We start from the raw sequence: 19,918 nt of genomic DNA, 5'->3' as shown, positions 1-19,918 counted from the left end.
CCATGGGCCGCACAAGCTGCTGCCGCACAGTCTGTGTGCAGGGCGGCCGTGTCAGCCAGCGTGTGTGTCTCGCCCAGCCCTCGCCCGGCCCTCGCCTGCTCCTCGCTGCCCGCCCCGCCCCTCGTCCTGCACAGACTCAGTGGCCCTCTCTCGCCGCAGCCCCTCTCGCTCTCGCCGCTCGCCAGCGAGGGGGGCGGTGATCGCCCTCGGATACATTCGTTGGTCCCTCAAAAGCTCGCTGCCCTCCGCCGCTGCCCTCAGCCTCTCGCTTGCATCTTCTTCTCCCATACCTCCCGCCGGCCGTCGCCTATTCCGTTCATCGGTTCTCCAGGCCTGCTCACCCCCCTCTCCTCTCCCATGAGATCGTTTGCTCTGTGTTCGGCAGCCGCGGTCCTGTCCGCTCTGGCTGTCTCCACCTCGGCTGCCCCCGTCAGCAGCTCCGGCTCCTGTCCGGCCGATGCCTGTAAGTCATCATCAGCCTTGTCCATCCCTGCGGCTTGCCAGATCGCCACCACCCCCAACCCCAGCTGCTGCTGCTGTAGGCCCTCTGTGGACGCACACGCAGCAACACTGAGGGTCGTCCGCTATCGTGCCCACCAACTCCCGTCCTGAACCTTGATCTCTCGTTTCAGCCGCCAGCACCTACCAAGAGTGTGGCCAGTTCCGGGTTGACACCAAGCAGCAGGTATGTGGTGGACAATATGGGCCCTTCCTTCTGTGTCTTGCATGGTTGGATCGCCTGCAGCTCTCGGAGATCCACTGTCCAGTCCTCCTCCACCGCATCTGCTTTCGTCTCCCGCGCTCCGGTTCTCGCTCATCCCCGCCCTCTGTATCTGCTCCTGCAGCTCTGCAACCAATATCGCGACGACTGGCAGAAGCGCGTCCACTGCTTCAGCATCGTCGACTCGATCGCCGACTCGTGCATCCAGGCCGTCGACAAGAAGAACGTCCCCTTCTGCTTCACCAAGGCCCTCGATGATCTCTACCCCAACGCACCCTCCTCATCCTCGTCCGTGGCCAGCTCCGAGAGTAGCCAGTGCCCCTCTGATGCCTGTAGGTTCCTCCACCTTGTAGCGACGCGATCTCGTACCGCCGCCTGTCGACTCTGCCCCCTCTCTCGTATCCGACTCATCCGAACATACTTTTCCTTCTCCAGTGGCCAAAACCGTCGCCGACTGTGACGCCGCTCAGCAGTACATCGACGCCAACATCTGCAGCAGCCGCGCCGATAAGGACAGCTGCCTTGCCGCTGCCAGCACCCTGACCGGCGCCTGCAAGAGCGCCGTCAACTCTGGCAGCACCTTCTGCTTCGAGACCGAGTCGGCCACCTTCATCACCACCTACGGCCAGCCCACCACCCAGAGCTCGCTCGAGGCCAGCTCCTCCAGCAGCAGCAGCTCCTCGTGCAAAGACGACTTTTGTGAGTTGATTCACAATCCACTGCTGCTCCTGCATGTATGTATGTATGTATATATGCTTGCTTTACTGACGCTTCCCTCGTCCTCGCCGTCTCCAGTGGCCACCAGCTACAGCCAGTGCTCCCAGGCTCGTGCTGCCTTCAAGTCCAAGTTCTGTACCCAGCAAAACTCTGACATCCGTGTCCAGTGCTTTGCCGAGGTCGATAAGGCCAGCGACCAGTGTGTCCTCTCGATCGACAAGCAGCAGCCTTTCTGCTTCGAGCCTCTCTTTAACGAGCTCAACGGCCAGAGCAAGCCTACCCACAGCACTCACGCCACCCACAGCACTCACGCCACCCATAGCACCCACGCCACCCACAGCACCCACGCTTCGCACACCGCTTCTCCCACTAGCACCCCCAGCGGATCCTGCGATAAGGACTACCTTGCCGAGTCGTACGACGACTGCTCCAAGGCCCGCAGCATCCTCAAGCAGCAGTTTTGCACCCAGTCCGACTCGAACAAGCGCGTGGCCTGCTTCGATGCGGTCGACCACTCTGCCAACGAGTGTGTCACCGCCATCGATCACAAGTCGACGTATTGCTTTGAGGCCATTTACAAGAAGCTGAGCGGCAGCTCGCCCAGCCCCAGCCCCAAGTCTTCTTCGGCCGCCACTTGCGGTTCGGAATACCGTAAGTACATGCCGCAGTGAAAGGAGCGTCTCGCCCCCTGCTCAATCGCATATCTCCCGTGTCCCACGCGACTGACCGCCGACGCTGCCGTTTCAGTCGCCACCTCGCAGTCCCAGTGCGACACCGCCAACACCGAAATCACCGCTTACTGCACCCAGAAGGCTGCTGCCGACAACAAGGACATCTGTCTGCTCACTGGTCGTGTCTCTATTAACGAGTGCAGCAGCGCTGTCAGCAGCGGCAGCCAGTACTGCTTCGCGGATACGATTGCCGCCCTGGGCACGTACGCCACCGACTCTCAGACCTGCACTCCTAGCTACCGTAAGTAGTACTCCTTTCGGCCGATGCCACGGTGGCCCTGATAGATCGGGCGTGATATAGTCTGTATTGGCTGCTCTTCTCACTGTGCTCACGCCATTCTCGCTCCCGCTCCCGCTCTTCAGTTGCTTCCACCTCTGCCGACTGTGACGCTGCCCAGGCCGATCTGTCGCAGATTTGCGCTTCCTTCACCAGCTATGTCTCCCAGAGCTCGTGCGTCAACTTTGGATCCTCCTTCATCAGCGACTGCAAGAACGCCATCGCCCAGCAAAAGTCGTACTGCTTCGATGGTGCCATCCGTCAGCTTGCCACCTTTATCCTCTCGAACGGCACCGCCTCGGCCTCGGCCTCCGCCACTCCCGCGCCCTCGGCTACTTCGGCTGTTGTTCAATCGCCCGCCCCCTCCTCTTCTGCGTCCCTCGCTGCCGGTCCCTCCGCTTCCGCGTCCCTCGCCCCCTTGAGCTTGGCAGCCATCACCTCCTCTGCCGCCTCACCCTCGGTCACTGCCATCTCTAGCGTTGGTCCTGCTGTTGTCGTCACTGGCTCGGCCACTGCTGCTGCTGCCAGCCCCTCTGCCACTGCCTCGACGTGCAACCCCGAGCTGCTCGCTGCTTCCTCGCAGGACTGTGACAAGGCCAGCGCCGAGGGCCAGCAGCTCTGCAGCCAGGCTGGTGCCAAGAAGGATGCCTGCACCGCCATCGTCACCAGCGCCGTTTCGGATTGCAAGTCCGCCGTGAGCGCCGGTAACACCTACTGCTTTGCCAACGCTGTCCAGCAGCTCAATGCTCTCGCTTCCCCGGCCAACAGCACCTGCCCCGATGGCGCTCTCGCCAACAGCACCACCCAGTGCGAGGCTGCCCGCGCCGCCCTCAAGTCCACAATCTGCTCCAAGGTGGCCGACGCCACCAAGCAGACCCAGTGCAATGCCGATGTGGACAGCCTGATCAACACTTGTGACTCGGCTGTCGGCACCAACTCGAGCTACTGCCTGGTTGACCCCCAGTCGGCCTTCTACCAGCACTACGCCAACTACGCCAGCGGCAACAGCAGCAGCAGCATCAGCAGCCTGAGCGCCGCCAAGCTCGTGTCAGCCTCCTCTCCCTCTCCCTCGACCTGCAACAGCGAATTCCTTGCCGTCACCTACGGCAACTGCGCCACCGCTCGCGCCGAGCTCAAGAAGGCCGGCTGCGATGGCATCGCCAACTCTGACGACCGCGTCACCTGCCTGAACGCTGCCGACGCCCTCGCCGACAAGTGCGTCAAGTCTCTCGACCAGCAGACCCCCTTCTGCTTCCTGACCGAGGGCGCCGACTTTTTCAGCAAGTACATCAACAGCACCCCCACTCCCAGCACTACTACCGCTGCTCCCTCGGCCTCGCCCTCGTCGAGCACCACCTGCCCCTCGAACAAGCTGGCCGTGACCTATGGCAACTGCTCCGACGGCCGCGCCTGGCTCAAGGCGACCTACTGTGCTCCCTTGACCAACAACGACGACAAGGTTGCTTGCTTCGCCGAGGCCGACAGCTTGGCCGATCAGTGCGTCAAGTCCCTTGACCAGCAGACTCCGTTCTGCTTCGACACCAGCAGCAGCAAGTACCTGCACTAAGTGCGCGGGTCGTTTAGAGCATTGCCCCCCTCATCCATATTGTGCTTGGCTGCTCAGTACATTTTGGCTTCTCGTGACTTGCCGGGGCTGCTGGAGGCGCTCGGGTCACCCTACCCACCACCATACGGCGCTCTGGGTGCGTCGTCGTCGATCAGGTCCGCTGCCTGCTCCGATTTTCCCTCCGCATTTTGTACCTGCTTTAACTCCACCGATTTTCCATCCCTGCCACTGGCGTTTGCTGTGCTCTGACGAGGCTGCCAGTCTGATGTATATCCCATCCCGATGGAAATACATGTATTTTTTACATAGCCGATAGCCAATTGCCACCGTGTGACATTCGATGCTGAGCCTGGCTCGGTGAAGGGCGCTTTCAGCCAGCATAACAGCTGTCTCTCATCCTGTGCGGAGTGCACCGTCTCCACCGCGAGACCCGATGCAAAAACAACGGAACACATCATCTCGCTCGGACATATCATACCATACTTGGCCATAGACCACCCAAATGCTATGATGCCTCTTTTCGATTCAGGCACGCTTGTTTTATTAGCCTGGCTGCGAGACAGGAATAGCCTGCCCAGGAATAGCACTCAGAAGCGCATGAACCAGCCGGCCACGGCAATAAAGCAAGTGGCCCTCTCCTTGGCGCAAGGTCGGTCTCGTCGCTTGAGCTCACGGTTGTATTTGCATGTGTCTCCTGGGTGCTTTAGAATGCATTCTGCAGCCTCCAGATGTCGCGGGCTGCCGTTCGGCGGGTCGAGAAGGAACAATTAGAGTCAGATTGGCGGGCAGTTCCGCTATCTCCTGAGCCGGCGACCGCCACTCCGTTTTCATCGCGATCTCGGTGACAGGGGTTGCTGCTGCGAGTGCGGTTGCGGCTGCTGTTCTCACCTGCACTATTTAGAAGCGTGCCGGTGCCGTCCGTTCCGAGGAATCCCACAAAGAGCTGGATCATCGTAAAGGTGTTGGATCCAAGAGTCAGCACAAGAGCGGAACTTGAGCCCGAAGCTGGCCTCCCCGAACGCCCGATGGCGGTGCTCAATCATCACCACCCTCGACTCCATCTCCATCTCCATCTCCATCTCCATCTCCATCTCCATCTCCTCTCCATCTCCATCTCCATCTCCATCTCCATCTCCATCTCCATCTCCATCACACCCACCGTAACGTTCTGGTTCAGCTGTGTGGCGACGGCTTGTGAGTTTGCGCATATGTTGTCAATGCACGCGCAGTTGGATCCGTTGCAGTTGGTGTCGGTCCAAGTGATGCCGCTGCCGACCAAGACGCCTGGACGATCAGAGGGTTATGTCAAAACATGGCGCTGTGGCTCAAGCGGCTGCTCCATCCCATGCATTGCAGTCATGTCCCGCGCATCTTTGGCCTATCTCGCTGCCTCGTGGAGCCTACCCTGGTTGACGGTGATCACAGCAGTTCGGTAGGGTACATAGCCCGCGTTTCCATCCTGGCCACGACCAACTATGCGCATGGGAGTCGTGCGATACGTGCTTGCTCCCCACGTCAGCTCGGCCAGCATGTATATATCCGTTGCTCCCAGGTTATTGTATAGGTTCAAGAGGAAGGGCAGCGCTGCAGCATGACATCGACCGGGGGGTTGGGATGCGGAGCCAATCGAAGCCAGAGTCGCATCGATCGGATTAGTGTGTTGCCTCATCAAATCTGGCAGTCCATGCTTATGCAAGTCCACACGAGCAGCACCCCGACGGGCTTTGGCGCATCTCTGCTCAGGCAAGCCCCTCCTCGTGGCGGCCCGTTGCAACTCGTGAGCAAGACTGTCACTTACTCCCCGGAATCGTCAGCATATTGTAGTTGTCCAAGGTCACATAAAACTGCGAGACCTGGAAGTACGTGCTGGTGGTGGTGCCGTTGAGATACGCGTACTGCAAAAAAACGGCAATCATCATGACACTGCCCTTGTATATCAGCGGCACCGGGCTCGTGTTGGCGATGATGTTGCGGATTGTTGCGCATCCGTCGCGTTGGACACAGTAGGTCGAGTCGGCGGTGCCCCAGTCGGCGGTGCCGCTGAGCTGAAGCGGTCCACTGATTTGACCATGAACCAGCAGACCGCAGACGGCCACAGCCAGCATCAGCGCGAGAATAGTGGGTTGCCTCATCGTGGCGGGATCGCAGCACCTTGGGACTCTTGGTTTCTGGCGAACGCTCGGGGGGCTTTCTTGCACGGGGCCGTCAACTGGGCGAGCGTGTCTGCAGCTCAGGATGCAAGGAAAAGATCGAGAGCATGGCGCGGATTCTCCCAGCCGCCCAAGCCGACGGCGACGGGGCCGCAGCAGACCTGCATCCCAAGCGGCTCTGTTTCTGTTGCAGCCCGACCAGGGCATGCCTCTGTTCCCACGATATCCGCGGCTCGATCCGCGGCTCGAGTGCATGGCGCTGGTTGCATCCGATCCACACACACACACACTCACTTACATGGCGCGCCAACCCGGCGTTTCTCGCTCTCGGCTTCGTTTCGCCCTTCCCATCCCGCCCCAGCCACCATGACCCTGCTGGAAAAGCCCCAGATCATCACATACATCACAAAATCGCTGACGTACACCGTCTACGACGTCAAGTGGGTGCCGTGCTCGGCCCGCTTTGTCGCCATCGGCCAGCATTCGCGCGGGACCGGCGCCTTGCAGGTATACGAGCTCGATGGCGGCGACGCCAAGCTGGTGCATGAAACCGAAAAGCAGCACGCATTCAAGTGCTCGACTTTTGCAGCATCGTCGCTGCATGATCGCCACCTGGCCACGGGTGACTTTAACGGTCGCTTGGCCTTGTGGGATCTGGAACGAACCGAACTGCCGGTCTACACCGTCAAGGCTCACGGCGAGATCATCAACTGCATGGACGGATGCGGCGGCGTTGGCGTTCAGACCGGCCCGCCCGAGATCGCAACAGGCAGTCGCGATGGTAAGCAGCCACGATAGAGCGATCTACCCGTGAGCAACGACAGCCGCCTCCACTTTGTCGATGGCTGGCTATGGTTTTGCTGAAGGCAAGATCGCCAGTAATCCCGCGGCGATCGGCACCCTTGTTGGATCCGCCGCCGCTCCCACACAGCCTCGCTCATGCGCTCATCGTGCTATCCCCATTTAATCGGCCGTTCAACCGGCTGTGCGCGCTAGGCACCGTCAAGATCTGGGATATCCGCCAAAAGGAAAAGCCTGTCGCCACCATCTCGCCTGCGGCCGGAGAAGCCTCGCGGGACACCTGGGCCGTCGCCTTTGGAAACTCATACAATGATCAGGAGCGTGTCGTCTGCGCCGGATACGAAAACGGCGATGTCAAGATGTTTGACCTGCGGACCATGACGCTACGTTGGGAGACCAACGTCAAGAACGGTGTGTGTGCCATCGAGTTTGATCGCAAGGACATCAAGATGAACAAGCTCGTCGTGGCCGGCCTGGAGTCGAGCTATCAGCTTTTTGATCTGAGAACACAGCACCCGAAGCAGGGGTTTGCCTCGCTCACACAGAAGGTAGGCGCATGTTTGGTGTCTTCCCTGGCCTCAAGCAGTTGCAAGGCTCAGCAGAGGAGCCAGACACAGCTTGCTGCTGCCGACTGATCGCGCGCTCTGACCACACCACCAACATTCGGCTTTCTTGAACGGAACTGGACATGTTCTGATGCAGGCTCACGGAAACACGACCATCTGGACCGTGCGCCATCTCCCCCAAAACCGAGAAATCTTCATGACCTCTGGCGGAAACGGTGGACTGAACCTAAACCGATAGTAAGCGCCAGGGCTGATGCGGCAGCGTGCTGCCGATGCATTTTCAAACTGTGCTGAGATTCTGTGGCCGTATTCTGGATTCTGGACAGTCGTGCCGGATATGACCCTGGTTCTGGTTGTCACAGCCGAGGCTGCCGAGCATCCGCGCTCACGTCTACATGCGTCGCTTCCGATTCTGACCCGAACACTGTGCTTGTTTCCGCCCAAATGTCATCATCGCCTTGGCTCGGCTGCCGCTCTATCGGCTTGAATCTCACGCCGACATGGCCTGGGCCGCATCTGTGTCATTCCTGGCGCCTGCTTCTGTCAACTACCGCACCTGTGCACAATCGTGCTAGCCGATACCCAGAGAAGCGGTGCAAGAAGGACGATGCCGGCGAACATGAAGTTGGCGTGATGGGATCTGTGGAGCTTCTGAACAACGCCACCGTCGCCGAGCAGCCCGTCTCGTCCTTTGACTGGAATACCGACAAACCTGGTCTCTGTGTCTTCTCGGCCTTTGACCAGCAGCTCCGGGTTGGAATCGTGACCAAGCTCAATTCATAGTCATCCAACGCTCCGTCACCCCTCCAAATGCTACACGAAGCCGCTTTGACTCACTCCCGGATGGCTGGTATAGAGCGTGATTTCTGCGATGCATTTGCCAAGGAAGACCAATCCAGGTCTCGGGAGCCAGCTGGCAAACCGTTCAGCAGGATTCACAACCAATAAACGCATAACTGACGCCCACAATGCAGGCCCGCTATTGCAGCTCAAGACTGTACGGCTTGGGTCAAGATGGCTAGGAATGGACTTTGCGGGCCTGTTGATCAAATGCACCAGAGCCGGCTGCATTGGCGTTGCCGCTGCTTTGTCCATGCTTTCGGTTCCCAAGGCTAGTGAGGACCGACGGCTCTATCGACTTGAGATCGTTGGCTTGGTCTCGCCTGTTTTCCGACAAACTGAGCAAAACATGCCTGGAGCTGCTGAAGAAACTCTTGCGTTCGCCTCCTGGCTATAGCTGTCGTTCGGCCACAGACACATGCTTCAGATCAGCATACCCATCTGACGGGTCTGAGTGCCCAACAAGCTCTGTGCAGCTCACCTTGCTCCTCTTGCATCTGAACGATTGCATCGATCTCGGCTTCGGCGACCGACCACAGCTGTTGGCTGCGCTCAAAGAGCACTTGCATAACACCAGACTCCAGCTCATCGATGCCCGAGCGAAGCTCTCGGAAGTGCTCTATGGCCAACGGGGAGAGATCGGCGTGAGAATGGCTGCTGCGATGGGATGCGTCTTATATGGTCGATACAAGCACAGTGGCTGCTCGGCCTTTCTTCCTGCCACGATGGTGCCAAACCAGACCTTCAACGGCTGCACCGAAACTTTGGTGAAACTCATGGATTCGGTGTGCGAGCGCATCGCCGTCGAGATTACCACTCGGAGACTCCGCTTGGCTGTTCATTTGGTACGACCAAGCAATACAATGTGAGGGACCCCGGTATCCGGAGCAAGGCAATGGTCAAGACGATGACGAAGCTGGGGCCGATGTGAACTCCAGGGCCGCGACACACTCCTTGAGCTTGGTAGCATCTCAGGCATGAGTCATCAGCGAGCTCGCTGGTTGGATCCATAGACATGCCGCTCTGGTGTGGGATGCTGATCGGCCGCCTGGGATCCACGAAAACCCACTCGGTCGTTCTTGGACAAGTATGGTATGAAATGTCCGAGCGAGATGATGTGTTCCGTTGTTTCGCACCGCGCTGTAAGAATTGCCATGGCAACAATCAAGTCTCCATCGGACTGTGCACAGAACGGACGGCCATATGCCGCACCTGGCGAGACCGGCCAGGAGGGTATCGCCCGCCCGGTTTGAAAGTGCAGCAGATATTCGCGGCGGTGGATGTATATCATGATCGACACCGAATCTGAGGGGCGGGCAAATCCCGGGCAGTGAAAGCTACTCATTTCTTCATTGCAGTGCAAACCAGCGATGCGGCTGTGGTGTTGGAAAATGTGGCCATACAAGCGGCCAGGCGACGAATAGCACGAAATCTCATGGGTTGAGTAGCCAATGGCGAACCAAGCACACTCTAAAGAATGAAGGATACACAAAACCCGAGTTGGCTTGGGTCTGGGTGCCCTTGTACAAAACGGCTTGCAGAGTTTCTGATCAAAGCGCACACATTCTCCGTTGGTCTAGACTTGCTGGAGCTCCCGACGAGCCCTGACGGCTTTGGCAAGCGACTGTGCCGAGCAGTAATGATGAAACAGTTTGAGCAAAATGGTACCGGTTGCTTCTTTGAATACCCATTGCTATATCGTACATCCCCGCTGCACATCCCTTACCTCGAGAGCAGTAACGGTCTCGCTCCAGTCGATACAGGCATCCGTAATCGAGACTCCATAGGCCAGGGACTGTGGGCCCTGGGGCGGCCAGGTGATCTTTTGGCTGCCAGCGTTGATATTGGACTCGATCATGACCCCAAAAATAGATGTTTCACCGGCAGCAATTTGAGCGGCCTAGTTCATCGACACAGCAGTCGGAACATCCAAGGGTTCCATCGACGGACCGTCATACAATCTCATTAGAAAACGCCTAGCGATACCATCAAAGGAGCAGACGAAAGCAATACCCTGCATGGCTTGGTCGTTTCGAGTTGCTCCCGAGAGTACCCACCAGACTGCTAACCACCTTGGACTGGTTGCGGTGATCTTTGCAGCTGTTCCCGTGCGAGCAATCGACCATGACTTTGGCTCGACAAGCCTGCTGCTCGAGCTTCGTCCTGGTCTCGCTGATATCCTGCTCCGAGTAGTTGGGCCCATGCTTCGAGCCTCGCAGGATCACATGGCATTGGCTGTTTCCCTATTTATATGAACGATTGCCCACATCAGACTTGATCTATGCACACACCGGCCCCATCTTGGCTCTGTATGCATGCATTTTCGCCAGAGTATCGCACAAGTTGTTGGATGGTATGTGCGATTTCCTGAGCGTGCGAGCCAGACTGCGTGGAGCGTGATCAAGACTTGCACATATCGGCGTACCTTTGTCGATGTGATGGCTGCGAGGCCCTGCTTTGTCACTCCCAGGAATCGGTGCGGATTGGCCGAGCATTTGATTGCATCAACTGCAATGTCAATGTTTCCATCGGTGCTATTCTTGAACCCAACCGGAAACGAGACACCCGAGGCCAGTTCCCGATGCAGTTGGCATTCGGTTGTGCGAGCACCGATAGCTCCCCAAGAGAGCAAGTCGCCGATAAACTGAGGCGATATCGTATCTGAGAGAACGAGCGCGATTGGGAAGGCCGCATGTCAGCACCGGCCTATATGAGTGGAGTGAGGGACAGCAGTATCGTTTTGCGCCGACTTACCCAGGAGCTCACTGGCAGTAGGGACTCCGATATCGTTCTGGCGTCGGAGATGAGCAGTGAGTCACAGAGATGATCGAGACACCACGGCAATAGGCCTTCTCCGCCGAATGCATATCCCTGATTGCCCACACATGACAAGCCTGCCGATCCGTACCAGACTGATAAGCAGACTTCGGGCGATCGACAGCCCCTTGTTGATCTGGAAGCTTCCGTCGATGTAGGGGTCATTGATCAGACCCTTCCAGCCCACTGTCGTTCGGGGCTTCTCAAAGTATGCCCTCATAACGATGACCAAGTCATCACGGAGGTGATCGGACATGTACTTGAGCATGTGTCCTTGAAGGGTTGTAGGAGCAGCGAAATCGGTAAAGGGACTGCGAGAGCAAGACAGAGCCGACAGAGCCTCGAGGATCGGCCGTCCCGAATTGCAGCGAGCGATGTGCCGGGGACAGAGCCGCCTACCATATTCAAGGGCCTCGCTGGGGTTGTGGATCGAGCAGGGACCGACAATGACGAGGAGTCGATCGTCCTGGTCACCGAGGATGCCTGCGATCGCTCTGCGGGTAGCTTGGATAGTTTTCTGGGCCTGGCCAGTCAACGGGTGCTCCATTTGTAGGATCTGGGGCGGAACTAGCGGGAAGTAGTCCGTCACTCGGGTATCGTCGATGGAAGCGTCTTGGGCAAGGACCGACATGGTGTTTGCTGTTGACGGTCGTTCGATGGGCGCAACTTTGAAGTGGGATGGACCGGGAGGAAGAGAAGGCACAGCGTGGGTCGCAGCCAAAGAGATCCTGGCAGAAAGAAAGCGTTGGAGGGACAATGAATCGCTCGGGGCGGGGGTGGGCTTTTGAACCCGCCCGCCAGCACCGCGCGGGAAAGCCAACAAACGCCGCATCCAATGAGTCAGGCGCGGATGCAAGCGCAGCCCTCTGTCTCAGCGACACAAACAGAGTCCTTCAGGCGGCCTACACTTTATTCAGAAAAAAACGGGACACCACAGCCGTTTCCATGAACATGTAGTATGTGCTGTGCTTGCGTCAAGCAAAGCCACAAGAAATAAAACAGATCACTTTGGCAGCCTCCGAGTGAAGACCGCCGGTCGCTCTCCGATCTCCACAATCGACCTGCATACTGCGATCATGTTGCGCGCCGCATTGACGTCGCGATTCCACACTGTCAGGCAGCTGGGATTCTTGCAGCTCTTGACAAAGTGGGAATTCGCAACACTGGGCGCATCGAGTCCTTCCAACCGAACTGGCTCCAGGCACTTGGAGCACACTTGCGAGGTGTTGAACTCGTTCGTCGAGACTACCTTGACGCTTCCATGATGGTGATTGGGACGGCGGCGGTGGTGCTCGAACTGCTCAAAGTACCGAGCAAACCGCTGCCTCCGAGGGCTGGATGCATAGCCCTTGCCTTGCCGCCATGACGCATTGCCAAAGGCGATCACCACATCGGTCCGTATCGGGGCGTGCCTCAGGACGGCCTTGCACATCCTGTCGACGGCCACTTGGCGCCTCTTGTGGCCCGTGAAGCGATGGTGACGGGCCTTCTTGCCAAAGTGGAAGTCGAGCTGCACTCGCAGCTCCGGTCGCAGGACATGGGTGAGATGGACCTTGAAAGCCTCCGAGGACGACACCTTGGGCGAGGGGGTGGTCGACATCCAGGTCTCGATGCTGAGTCGATACTTCATGGTGTTGTGCCACTTGGTGTTGGACGTATGGCCACACATGTGCTGATAGTGACCATTCGAGAATGAGACCACCTCGTCTTGGTGGCCCGGTGCTTGGATGACCGCCGTGAAGATGGAGCCGACTCCAGGATCGATGCCAATCCAAGTGGTCTTGTCGGGGTCTGGGTCGCCGATGTGGGCCTGGATGCGCTGCTCGGCAGTCGGAGGAGGCTCGATGGTCTCGGTGTGATCGGTTCGAGGCAGAAACTTGACGAGACCGATGGTGCATCCAATGCCATCGGTGCTGATCTCGTAGTTGAACAGCTTCTTGTTCACGTCCCGTTCTTGGAAGAGGGAATTACGCAGCTTGAAGCAACTGCGCCAGAGACGATCCTGGTTGTTGACACCGTCATCACCTTCATCCTTGAGCATGTCCCTGGTGAGTCCAAGACGATGTTCGGTGTCAAGGAGATTCCAAAGAGTGACCGTGTCGATCTTGACATACTTGGCCCTTGCAGGGCATAGAGGAACCATCGTGCACACGGCCGGAGGAGTGTCCAGAGCGAGCTGCTTGAGGGCCCACTTGAGTCTGGATGCCAGCTTGTTGATCTTGGACTTGGTGGTGCCGAGCTCCGACTTGGCGTTGGTGAACCTCTTGTCGTCGGAGGGAATGCCTCGGGCAGTGAGCTTGTCCAGCTTGGCCTGGCGCTGCAGCTCGGTGACTCGGAGGGCGGGCATGTCACAGTCGATCCACTTGTGGACATTGTCGACCATCTTGTCTCGGGCGAGGATTCCCACATGGTGTGAGAGGCGATGGAGGGCCCGGAAGCGGTCCTGGTCGTTGCTGTACCGAAACTCGTCCAGGACGTGGCCAAAGTCTGGATAGAGGAACTCGAGATCGGCCTTGGGTGGAGTCTGCCCTGGTTTCTCGAAGAGCTCGAGACAGGCCTCGATGGCTTCGTGCTTGTGCTTGTTGGCTGGGAAGACAGCAGCACAGAAGCGGCGAAGGAGTCGCCAGTAGGCCAGGTCGAGGTGGGTGGTGCAGTTGGTGGCATAGGCATTGACAGCCAGTGTGAGAAGCTGACTGTGAGCACCACCAGGCAGACGAGGGGCCGGAGGCAGGTCTGCGTGCCGAGTGGTCTGATAGTCGCGAAAGGAAGCGACCAGATGCTCGTTGTATTTCTTGGTGTCCCTGGCCATCGAGAGGGCATCGGCCTCGACGATCGTGAAGCATTGGCGGATGAAAGCAGGGGTGGACTTGGAGATGACGGGGACGGGAAGATCCTGCTCGATGCACCGGAGGATGTGCAGGTTGAGCAGCCTGGATGCCTCGAACTGGATCTGGGTCATGGCCTCGACGGTGGCCTGGATCTTGTCGCGGAGAGCGGGATTGAGACAACAGCCATCCATCGTCTGCTTGAAGCAGCTGAACTGAGGGGCCGATGACCTTCCATCCACGAGTGGGACGACGGAGCTCTTGAGGGGCCGGTATTTGGGACAAGCCTTGCTCGAAGCCCGAGAGTGACCTGGGAGCTGGCATGAAGCACAGACAGGACCAGTGGCCGTCGTAGCAGCAGCAGCAGTGCTGCTCGAGGGACCGGGGTCGGTGGTGTCGACATCCATCGACTCGACAGGAAGCTCGGTGGGTGTGGGTGCGGGCACAGGAGGAGGAGTGGGTGGAGTGGACTTGGTTGTGGTGCGTTTGGGCTTGGGTGGCCGAGAGGGGCCGCCCTTGCGCTTCGGAGGCATGAGGGCGGAGGGTGCTGGATGCCTGCCAGTGGTACTGGTCAGAGCAGAGACTTCTCTTTATCGTACAATGGCGCGATGATCAGATCAAGGCGAGATGAGGGAAGAAAGCAGCAGGACGAAGGTGTGGCATTTATACCCGAGAGCAGGAGCCCGTCTGCGCGGGCTGGTTGGGGAAGCGACCTGTTCAAAAATCGCCGAGAGGTTCAAGCCAGGGATTTGAGCGTGAAAATGGCGGCGTGATTGGGGAGCTCAACCCCAAATTGGAGGAACTCAACCCCAAAGAAGTTCTCGATGGGATTGAAGTCGGGCGAGGCAGGTGGGGTGAAGATCACTGACCATCCTCGGCGCTCGATGCAGTCCAGGACAGCCATTGTCTTGTGCATGCTGACATTGTCCATCACAATCACAGAGTCGTCTGGGAAGCTCGCTCGCTCAAAGAACTCGACCATCGAGTGTGTCTTGAATGATGTGGGGATGTACATGCGATGCAGCACACCAGAGTGGTTGATGGCAAATGCAGCCGAGACAGACTTGTGCTTCATGTGATTGCGCTGACGGAGTGGGACGCCCTTCGGCGAGTATCCGTAAAGAGGGAAAATGGATCTCCTGAACCCTGTCTCATCGACAAAAACGAATCGCCGCGGGTCGATGGAGCGGGCCTGGTCCCTGAACTGTGCCACTCGCTCATCCAGTCGCTTGGACTTGTAGAGGTGTGTTGCCCTCTTGTGTGAGAGACCTGCTCGGTGGATGGCAGTGTGGCAGAGTGAGAGTGAAACTTTCCTCTGGAGGATGGACTCGAGCTTGCATCGCAACACAGGACCAGTCTGGAACGGGTCCTGTTCAATCAGGGTGCGAATGACTGGACATGCCTGCTCGAAGAAAGTGGATCTGCGAGCTGGGACCCGGGATGGGTCATCCAGCTTGCATCCTCGGTGCCATCGATGGATGGTGCTCTTGGACACACTGGCGAATGGTCATGGCCAGCGCGCGATAACATTGGGTAACAAAATATTCGATGAATGGTCAAAAACACGGGTGTCCCGTTTTTTATTGGATCGCCTGTAATCTCGGGCGATTCAGTCCCGGACGACAAGCAGGATGCACAAGAGTGATAGCGGCACTGCCAAGGTCCTGCGTGCAGAGCGGATGGGCTGGCGCAGTCTGGACTGGAACAGAAGCGGGTTCCTGAGAATCAGCCATTGACTTGCTCTGTAATCGACGGCAAAAGCGGGCGGATGCATTCGGCCCTGGTGCAGAATCTGTCAGGGGGGTGCGAGATTGGCAAGTGACATCACCCGTGGTCCAATCCCGCTTGCGATGGCGCCGTTCCCTAACTTTGATTGATGCCCCACCAGCGAGTGTCTGCGCTCGGTCGATCACCGGGCAAACTGTGACAGAGGAGCGTGTATGATTTTCGCCTCAAATATATCGATGCTCTGTTGGGCGGAGGCATCACCCGATCCTGCACTTGCCGCACCAAGCATCGCCTCGATACCGGCGCCCGTTCTCGAGGACAGTTGCGCTGATATTCAGTGCCCTTCTCCTTCAGCCCCGAGACCCGCTCACACCGGTTTGACGCCCGACTCAGGCACATCGGAGGCTCCAGCCGTATTCGCATGCAGTGCCAGCTATGTCTCAGCCCAATTTACGGAAGCTTGAGCAAGAAATTATTCCGAGTCCAGCCGAGCGAGACAGGCTGAGTCGGCGACACCCGACATTTCATTCTCCGGGGCCCAAAAAGGCCTCGCCGCTTTCTCCAAACGGACTCAATACCCCCATGGTGGGCACAAGCCCCACAGTTGGCTATGGTGGTGTCGGGCCTGGTCTGGCCCCGAAGCAGTCCCACCAACCCGACAGAAGCCTGCATGGGCAAGAGGAGCTGGTGAACCCAGAATGCAGCAGAATCAAGGCCGACGAGGTGCCGTCCATCTTGCTCAACTCGCTGAACGACCTCCGAACCGAGTTTATGCAGATCAACCAGGCCATCTCGGATACAAACCGCAAGTTCCGTGAATTCGAGGAGATGCTTCGCGGCATCCGCTCAAGTCCGCTCGGACAGCGAACCTTTCTCTCGCCCTCGTCCTCGGTGGGCTCAAACTTGACGGAAGCTAGCCCGGCACCGGCTATACCCAAGGGTACGTTGGTTCAGCGAATCGCATCGCTTGTGTGCCCTCGACACCCCGGTGATTGACCCTGAAGTGAGACGTATGGATGTTTATCGCTCTCATACATCCTGCTCCGATGCAGATTCATCAGGCGGAATCATGAGCGCAAACTCGGTAGTATTTGGATCAAAGGGTAAGCAGGACATGGTAGTGGAACATTATCCGTGGGATGCTCGTGCCGACTGAAGCCAGGGACATCGACTGCAGTCCGGGCGCTTCGTTGACTGACCTCCCGTGCCGATACGCACCGCCTGCATTCCCATCACCCGTCTCGCTAGAGCATATGCATAACTCGCCCAACGACCTGTCAGCATCGCCTTGGCAAGTAAAGTCTCGGTTCAGAGCCTCTGTGGCCTCGAACTTGAGCGCAGTCGGCATCCCGTCTCATGTTTCGATTGGGCCTGTCACGACCTCGGTCGATGGGCACAATATGCTCCCGAACCCGCGCAACTCCATTATTCCGCAACAGCGACGATCGTCTATATCCTCCGTCAAGCTTCCAAGGACGACAAATTATTCGTTTTTTGCCGTTCCAGCATATGAAGACCCTATCAAGAATCTGCACAAGAGCGTCTCCATCAGCCACGCAGACATCACCAACATTGACACATTCGATGTGCCGAATGTCCGCCTGAGCACCCGGTGTCAAATCATACACCCAAACTCTGTCCTGATCCTTTTATGGAAACCCATTATTGCCTGTAAGATTGTCGTACGCTGATGTCTTCATGTATAACAGCCGGCCAGCCAGCCCCACGCACGAGCTCGAGCTCGAGCTCAATACGCCTGCCTTTTTGGTCATACAATCTAACTGCACGATTCAAAGCCGGCGCCAAGCCATGATTCGATTGTGACGAGATGTGCTGACTCAAATTTCATACTTGTGTTGCGATGCGTCATCAGCCTTCCAATTTCTGATTCTGGCTATTGTTTTGCCAATGGTCATATCGTTTCCGGAGCTCAGTCCGTGGACAATTCTGACCGAAGGCGTCACCATCTTGATCCTCTCGATCGATATTGTCATCACCGCCCTCACCATGAAGATATACGACGACGATGAGCGAATCGGCTACATGATCCGGGACGCTTTATATCTGGTTGCGGGTCTCATTGCGGTTCTTCCTTACATGGCCATCCAGTCGCAATACCCTCAGCTGCTGATTCTTCACATGCTTGGTCTACGTACACTTCCGCACAACATCAATACCTCGTATGCCATCCAGGTCGCGCGCAACCGACTCAGCGAACGGCTGGGTTTGAGCGATGGGTTTTGGAACCTCCTTGCACTCTCCTTTGGGCTGATATGTATCCTTCACTGGGAAGCATGTGCTGTCTGGGTTCTTGGAGAGTTCACAAGCTACATTTCGTGGACAAACAACGGGACGCAGATCTTGAACAAGGATCTGTTCGGCAAGTACATTTTTGGATTCTACACTGCCGTTTCCAACACCTTTCCGCTCAGCTACCGGTAAGCATATGCGAAGCAAACAGTGCGGGTGAGAGTGGCTTTGGATAGTCGGTTCCCAGCTCGTGGCCGACTTGCTCACTGCCATGTCTCCAATAGCACTCAGAACACTGCCGAAGAAACCACGTTCATCATGTTTGTGATGGGCTCGACGGTTTTGGTGAGTTCGAGCGAGTCGGGAGGACGGCACCGGGGCATTGGCTCGCGCTGGTATTTTGGACATTGTTTGGACTGCACGCTGTCGGAGAGACCAGAGGAGCCTCTGTATTGCTTTGCTGAGATGAACACTCACACAAAGCATACGCCACCATCAGTATGCCTCGTTTATTGCCACAATCACATCGTTTGTCGGATTCGACGGATCGGGGCGTCTGTTCAAGCAGAAAATGGACGCCGTCAACGAGTATCTGCGGTACAAGCAAGTCCCAGAGAGCATTCGCCAGCGAGTCCGAGACTTTTACATGATCAAGTACCGCGGCCGATATTTCGATGAGGTATCTAGCCCGTATGATTTCGGCTCTCGTTTCGGGAATCTATGTTCCTGGCAAAGACATATTATGGACATGTGAACTGCTGCACTTGCTGGAATTTGATCCGAGCTGCCGATGGGTCAGGATCCCCAGTTTAGCATGCCACACGAAGCTGGACACACGCAGAGAGAACGAACGCACAAACGACTGACGGCGTGCCCTCCAAAACTCAGGATATGCTCTTCCGCGAGCTGAATCCGACAATCACTCGGGATCTCGTCACATGGAACTGCAGCGACCTCATCAACAAAGTTGATTTTCTCCGGAGAAGCGCTGGCGACGGTCGAGACGAGATCTTTCGATGGAAAATTGCACTGGCACTGGTGCCGTGCTACTACGTCAAGGGCGAGGAGGTGTTCCGGGCCGGCGATGTAAGCACATGCGACGGCAGCGGTGGTAGGGATGGCGGATTTGGGCTTGAGCGAAGCATGTTTGTGTGATGCACATTCCGCATGGCGCCCACCGACCGGAGCTAACTTGACGGGGGCTTGTCGCTGTTTAGGAGGGCGATTCGATGTATCTGATTGAGCAAGGACATGTCGTGGTGATCGTAAAGGGCAAGGTCGTCCATGAGGTATACGACGGAGAGTACTTTGGAGGTAGGCTTCTTTGGACGGCAGGTCGTGTGGGCACCGCAGCCTGGACTGGCCGTTTGTCGCGGCGGAAGGATCGCCGCAGCAGGTTCTGACGCTTTTGCTGGGCCTCGCAACGGATCACCACGCAGAGGTTGCCTTGGTGTCGGGTGGGAAGCGGACAGCGACAATCAAGGCGGCCAAGCATTGCATCATGTATCGGTTGTGGAAACACGACTTTATCAAGATCGTGGAGGAGTTTGACGACGTCAAGAAGCGCATCGAGCTGACATACAACGCGCGGCTACAGAGAGTCAAACTGGAGTGTCTCGACGAGGAAGCCGAGAAGACCGAGAGGGCTGAGCGGGGGACTACAGCCTGAGGGCAGCTCGAGAGACACTGGTGCAGCAGCATGCCTGCCCCTGCACAGCTCCTTGCGAGCCAAATACAGGACCGCGGTGTGCAGACCACCCGTGGAGATCGATTCATGGATACGAAATTGCCATGTCGGGTCCCAGCACTCGCCCACTCCCATGCACCCACTCCCATGCACCCAGCACCATGCACCCAGCACCATGCACCCAGCACCATGCACCCAGCACCACTCCCATGCACCCAGCACCATTCCCGCCCCCAGCGCT

The 19,918-nt window shown here is 57.6% G+C and overlaps 5 protein-coding genes across 5 annotated transcripts; 3 read left to right on the top strand and 2 right to left on the bottom strand.

Moving 5' to 3' along the window:
* Positions 1-273: 273 nt before the first annotated feature.
* Positions 274-4,325, top strand: BJ171DRAFT_495555 (uncharacterized protein). Its single transcript, XM_053110138.1, has 7 exons — positions 274-463; positions 633-685; positions 846-1,053; positions 1,157-1,420; positions 1,517-2,089; positions 2,186-2,410; positions 2,533-4,325. Exons 1-7 carry the CDS (start codon positions 358-360, stop codon positions 4,011-4,013), a joined length of 2,910 nt encoding a protein of 969 aa, XP_052969140.1. The 5' UTR covers positions 274-357; the 3' UTR covers positions 4,014-4,325.
* Positions 4,326-4,525: 200 nt separating this feature from the next.
* Positions 4,526-6,302, bottom strand: BJ171DRAFT_495554 (uncharacterized protein). The gene is made up of 5 exons (XM_053110137.1): positions 5,812-6,302; positions 5,418-5,597; positions 5,173-5,297; positions 4,902-4,956; positions 4,526-4,751 (listed from the first exon to the last, which is right to left on the bottom strand). Exons 1-5 carry the CDS (start codon positions 6,143-6,145, stop codon positions 4,717-4,719), a joined length of 729 nt encoding a protein of 242 aa, XP_052969139.1. The 5' UTR covers positions 6,146-6,302; the 3' UTR covers positions 4,526-4,716.
* A 227-nt stretch (positions 6,303-6,529) lies between these two features.
* Positions 6,530-8,313, top strand: BJ171DRAFT_579412 (WD40-repeat-containing domain protein; the record flags this gene model as incomplete). Its single annotated transcript, XM_053113967.1, has 4 exons — positions 6,530-6,944; positions 7,160-7,512; positions 7,667-7,767; positions 8,106-8,313. The coding sequence occupies 4 exons, from the start codon at positions 6,530-6,532 to the stop codon at positions 8,311-8,313; spliced, it is 1,077 nt and encodes a 358-aa protein (XP_052969138.1).
* A 1,450-nt stretch (positions 8,314-9,763) lies between these two features.
* Positions 9,764-11,923, bottom strand: BJ171DRAFT_641929 (Phe-inhibited DAHP synthase AroG; the record flags this gene model as incomplete). Its single annotated transcript, XM_053115789.1, has 7 exons — positions 9,764-9,994; positions 10,097-10,270; positions 10,428-10,613; positions 10,796-11,031; positions 11,125-11,161; positions 11,279-11,460; positions 11,587-11,923. Coding segments are annotated over 7 exons (1,200 nt in total), but the record flags the coding sequence as incomplete, so codon positions are not given.
* A 4,252-nt stretch (positions 11,924-16,175) lies between these two features.
* Positions 16,176-19,659, top strand: BJ171DRAFT_566392 (cyclic nucleotide-binding-like protein; the record flags this gene model as incomplete). The annotated part of the gene is made up of 9 exons (XM_053113407.1): positions 16,176-16,680; positions 16,793-16,843; positions 17,247-17,411; positions 17,614-18,178; positions 18,275-18,335; positions 18,490-18,669; positions 18,879-19,076; positions 19,208-19,304; positions 19,373-19,659. 9 exons carry the CDS (start codon positions 16,176-16,178, stop codon positions 19,657-19,659), a joined length of 2,109 nt encoding a protein of 702 aa, XP_052969136.1.
* Between the last annotated feature and the right edge of the window lie 259 nt (positions 19,660-19,918).

Source organism: Polychytrium aggregatum (genome assembly GCF_025602895.1).
Source record: "Polychytrium aggregatum strain JEL109 chromosome Unknown BJ171scaffold_9, whole genome shotgun sequence".
NCBI classification, from domain to species: Eukaryota; Fungi; Chytridiomycota; class Chytridiomycetes; order Polychytriales; genus Polychytrium; species Polychytrium aggregatum.
This window is presented reverse-complemented; position numbering and strand designations above follow the sequence as displayed.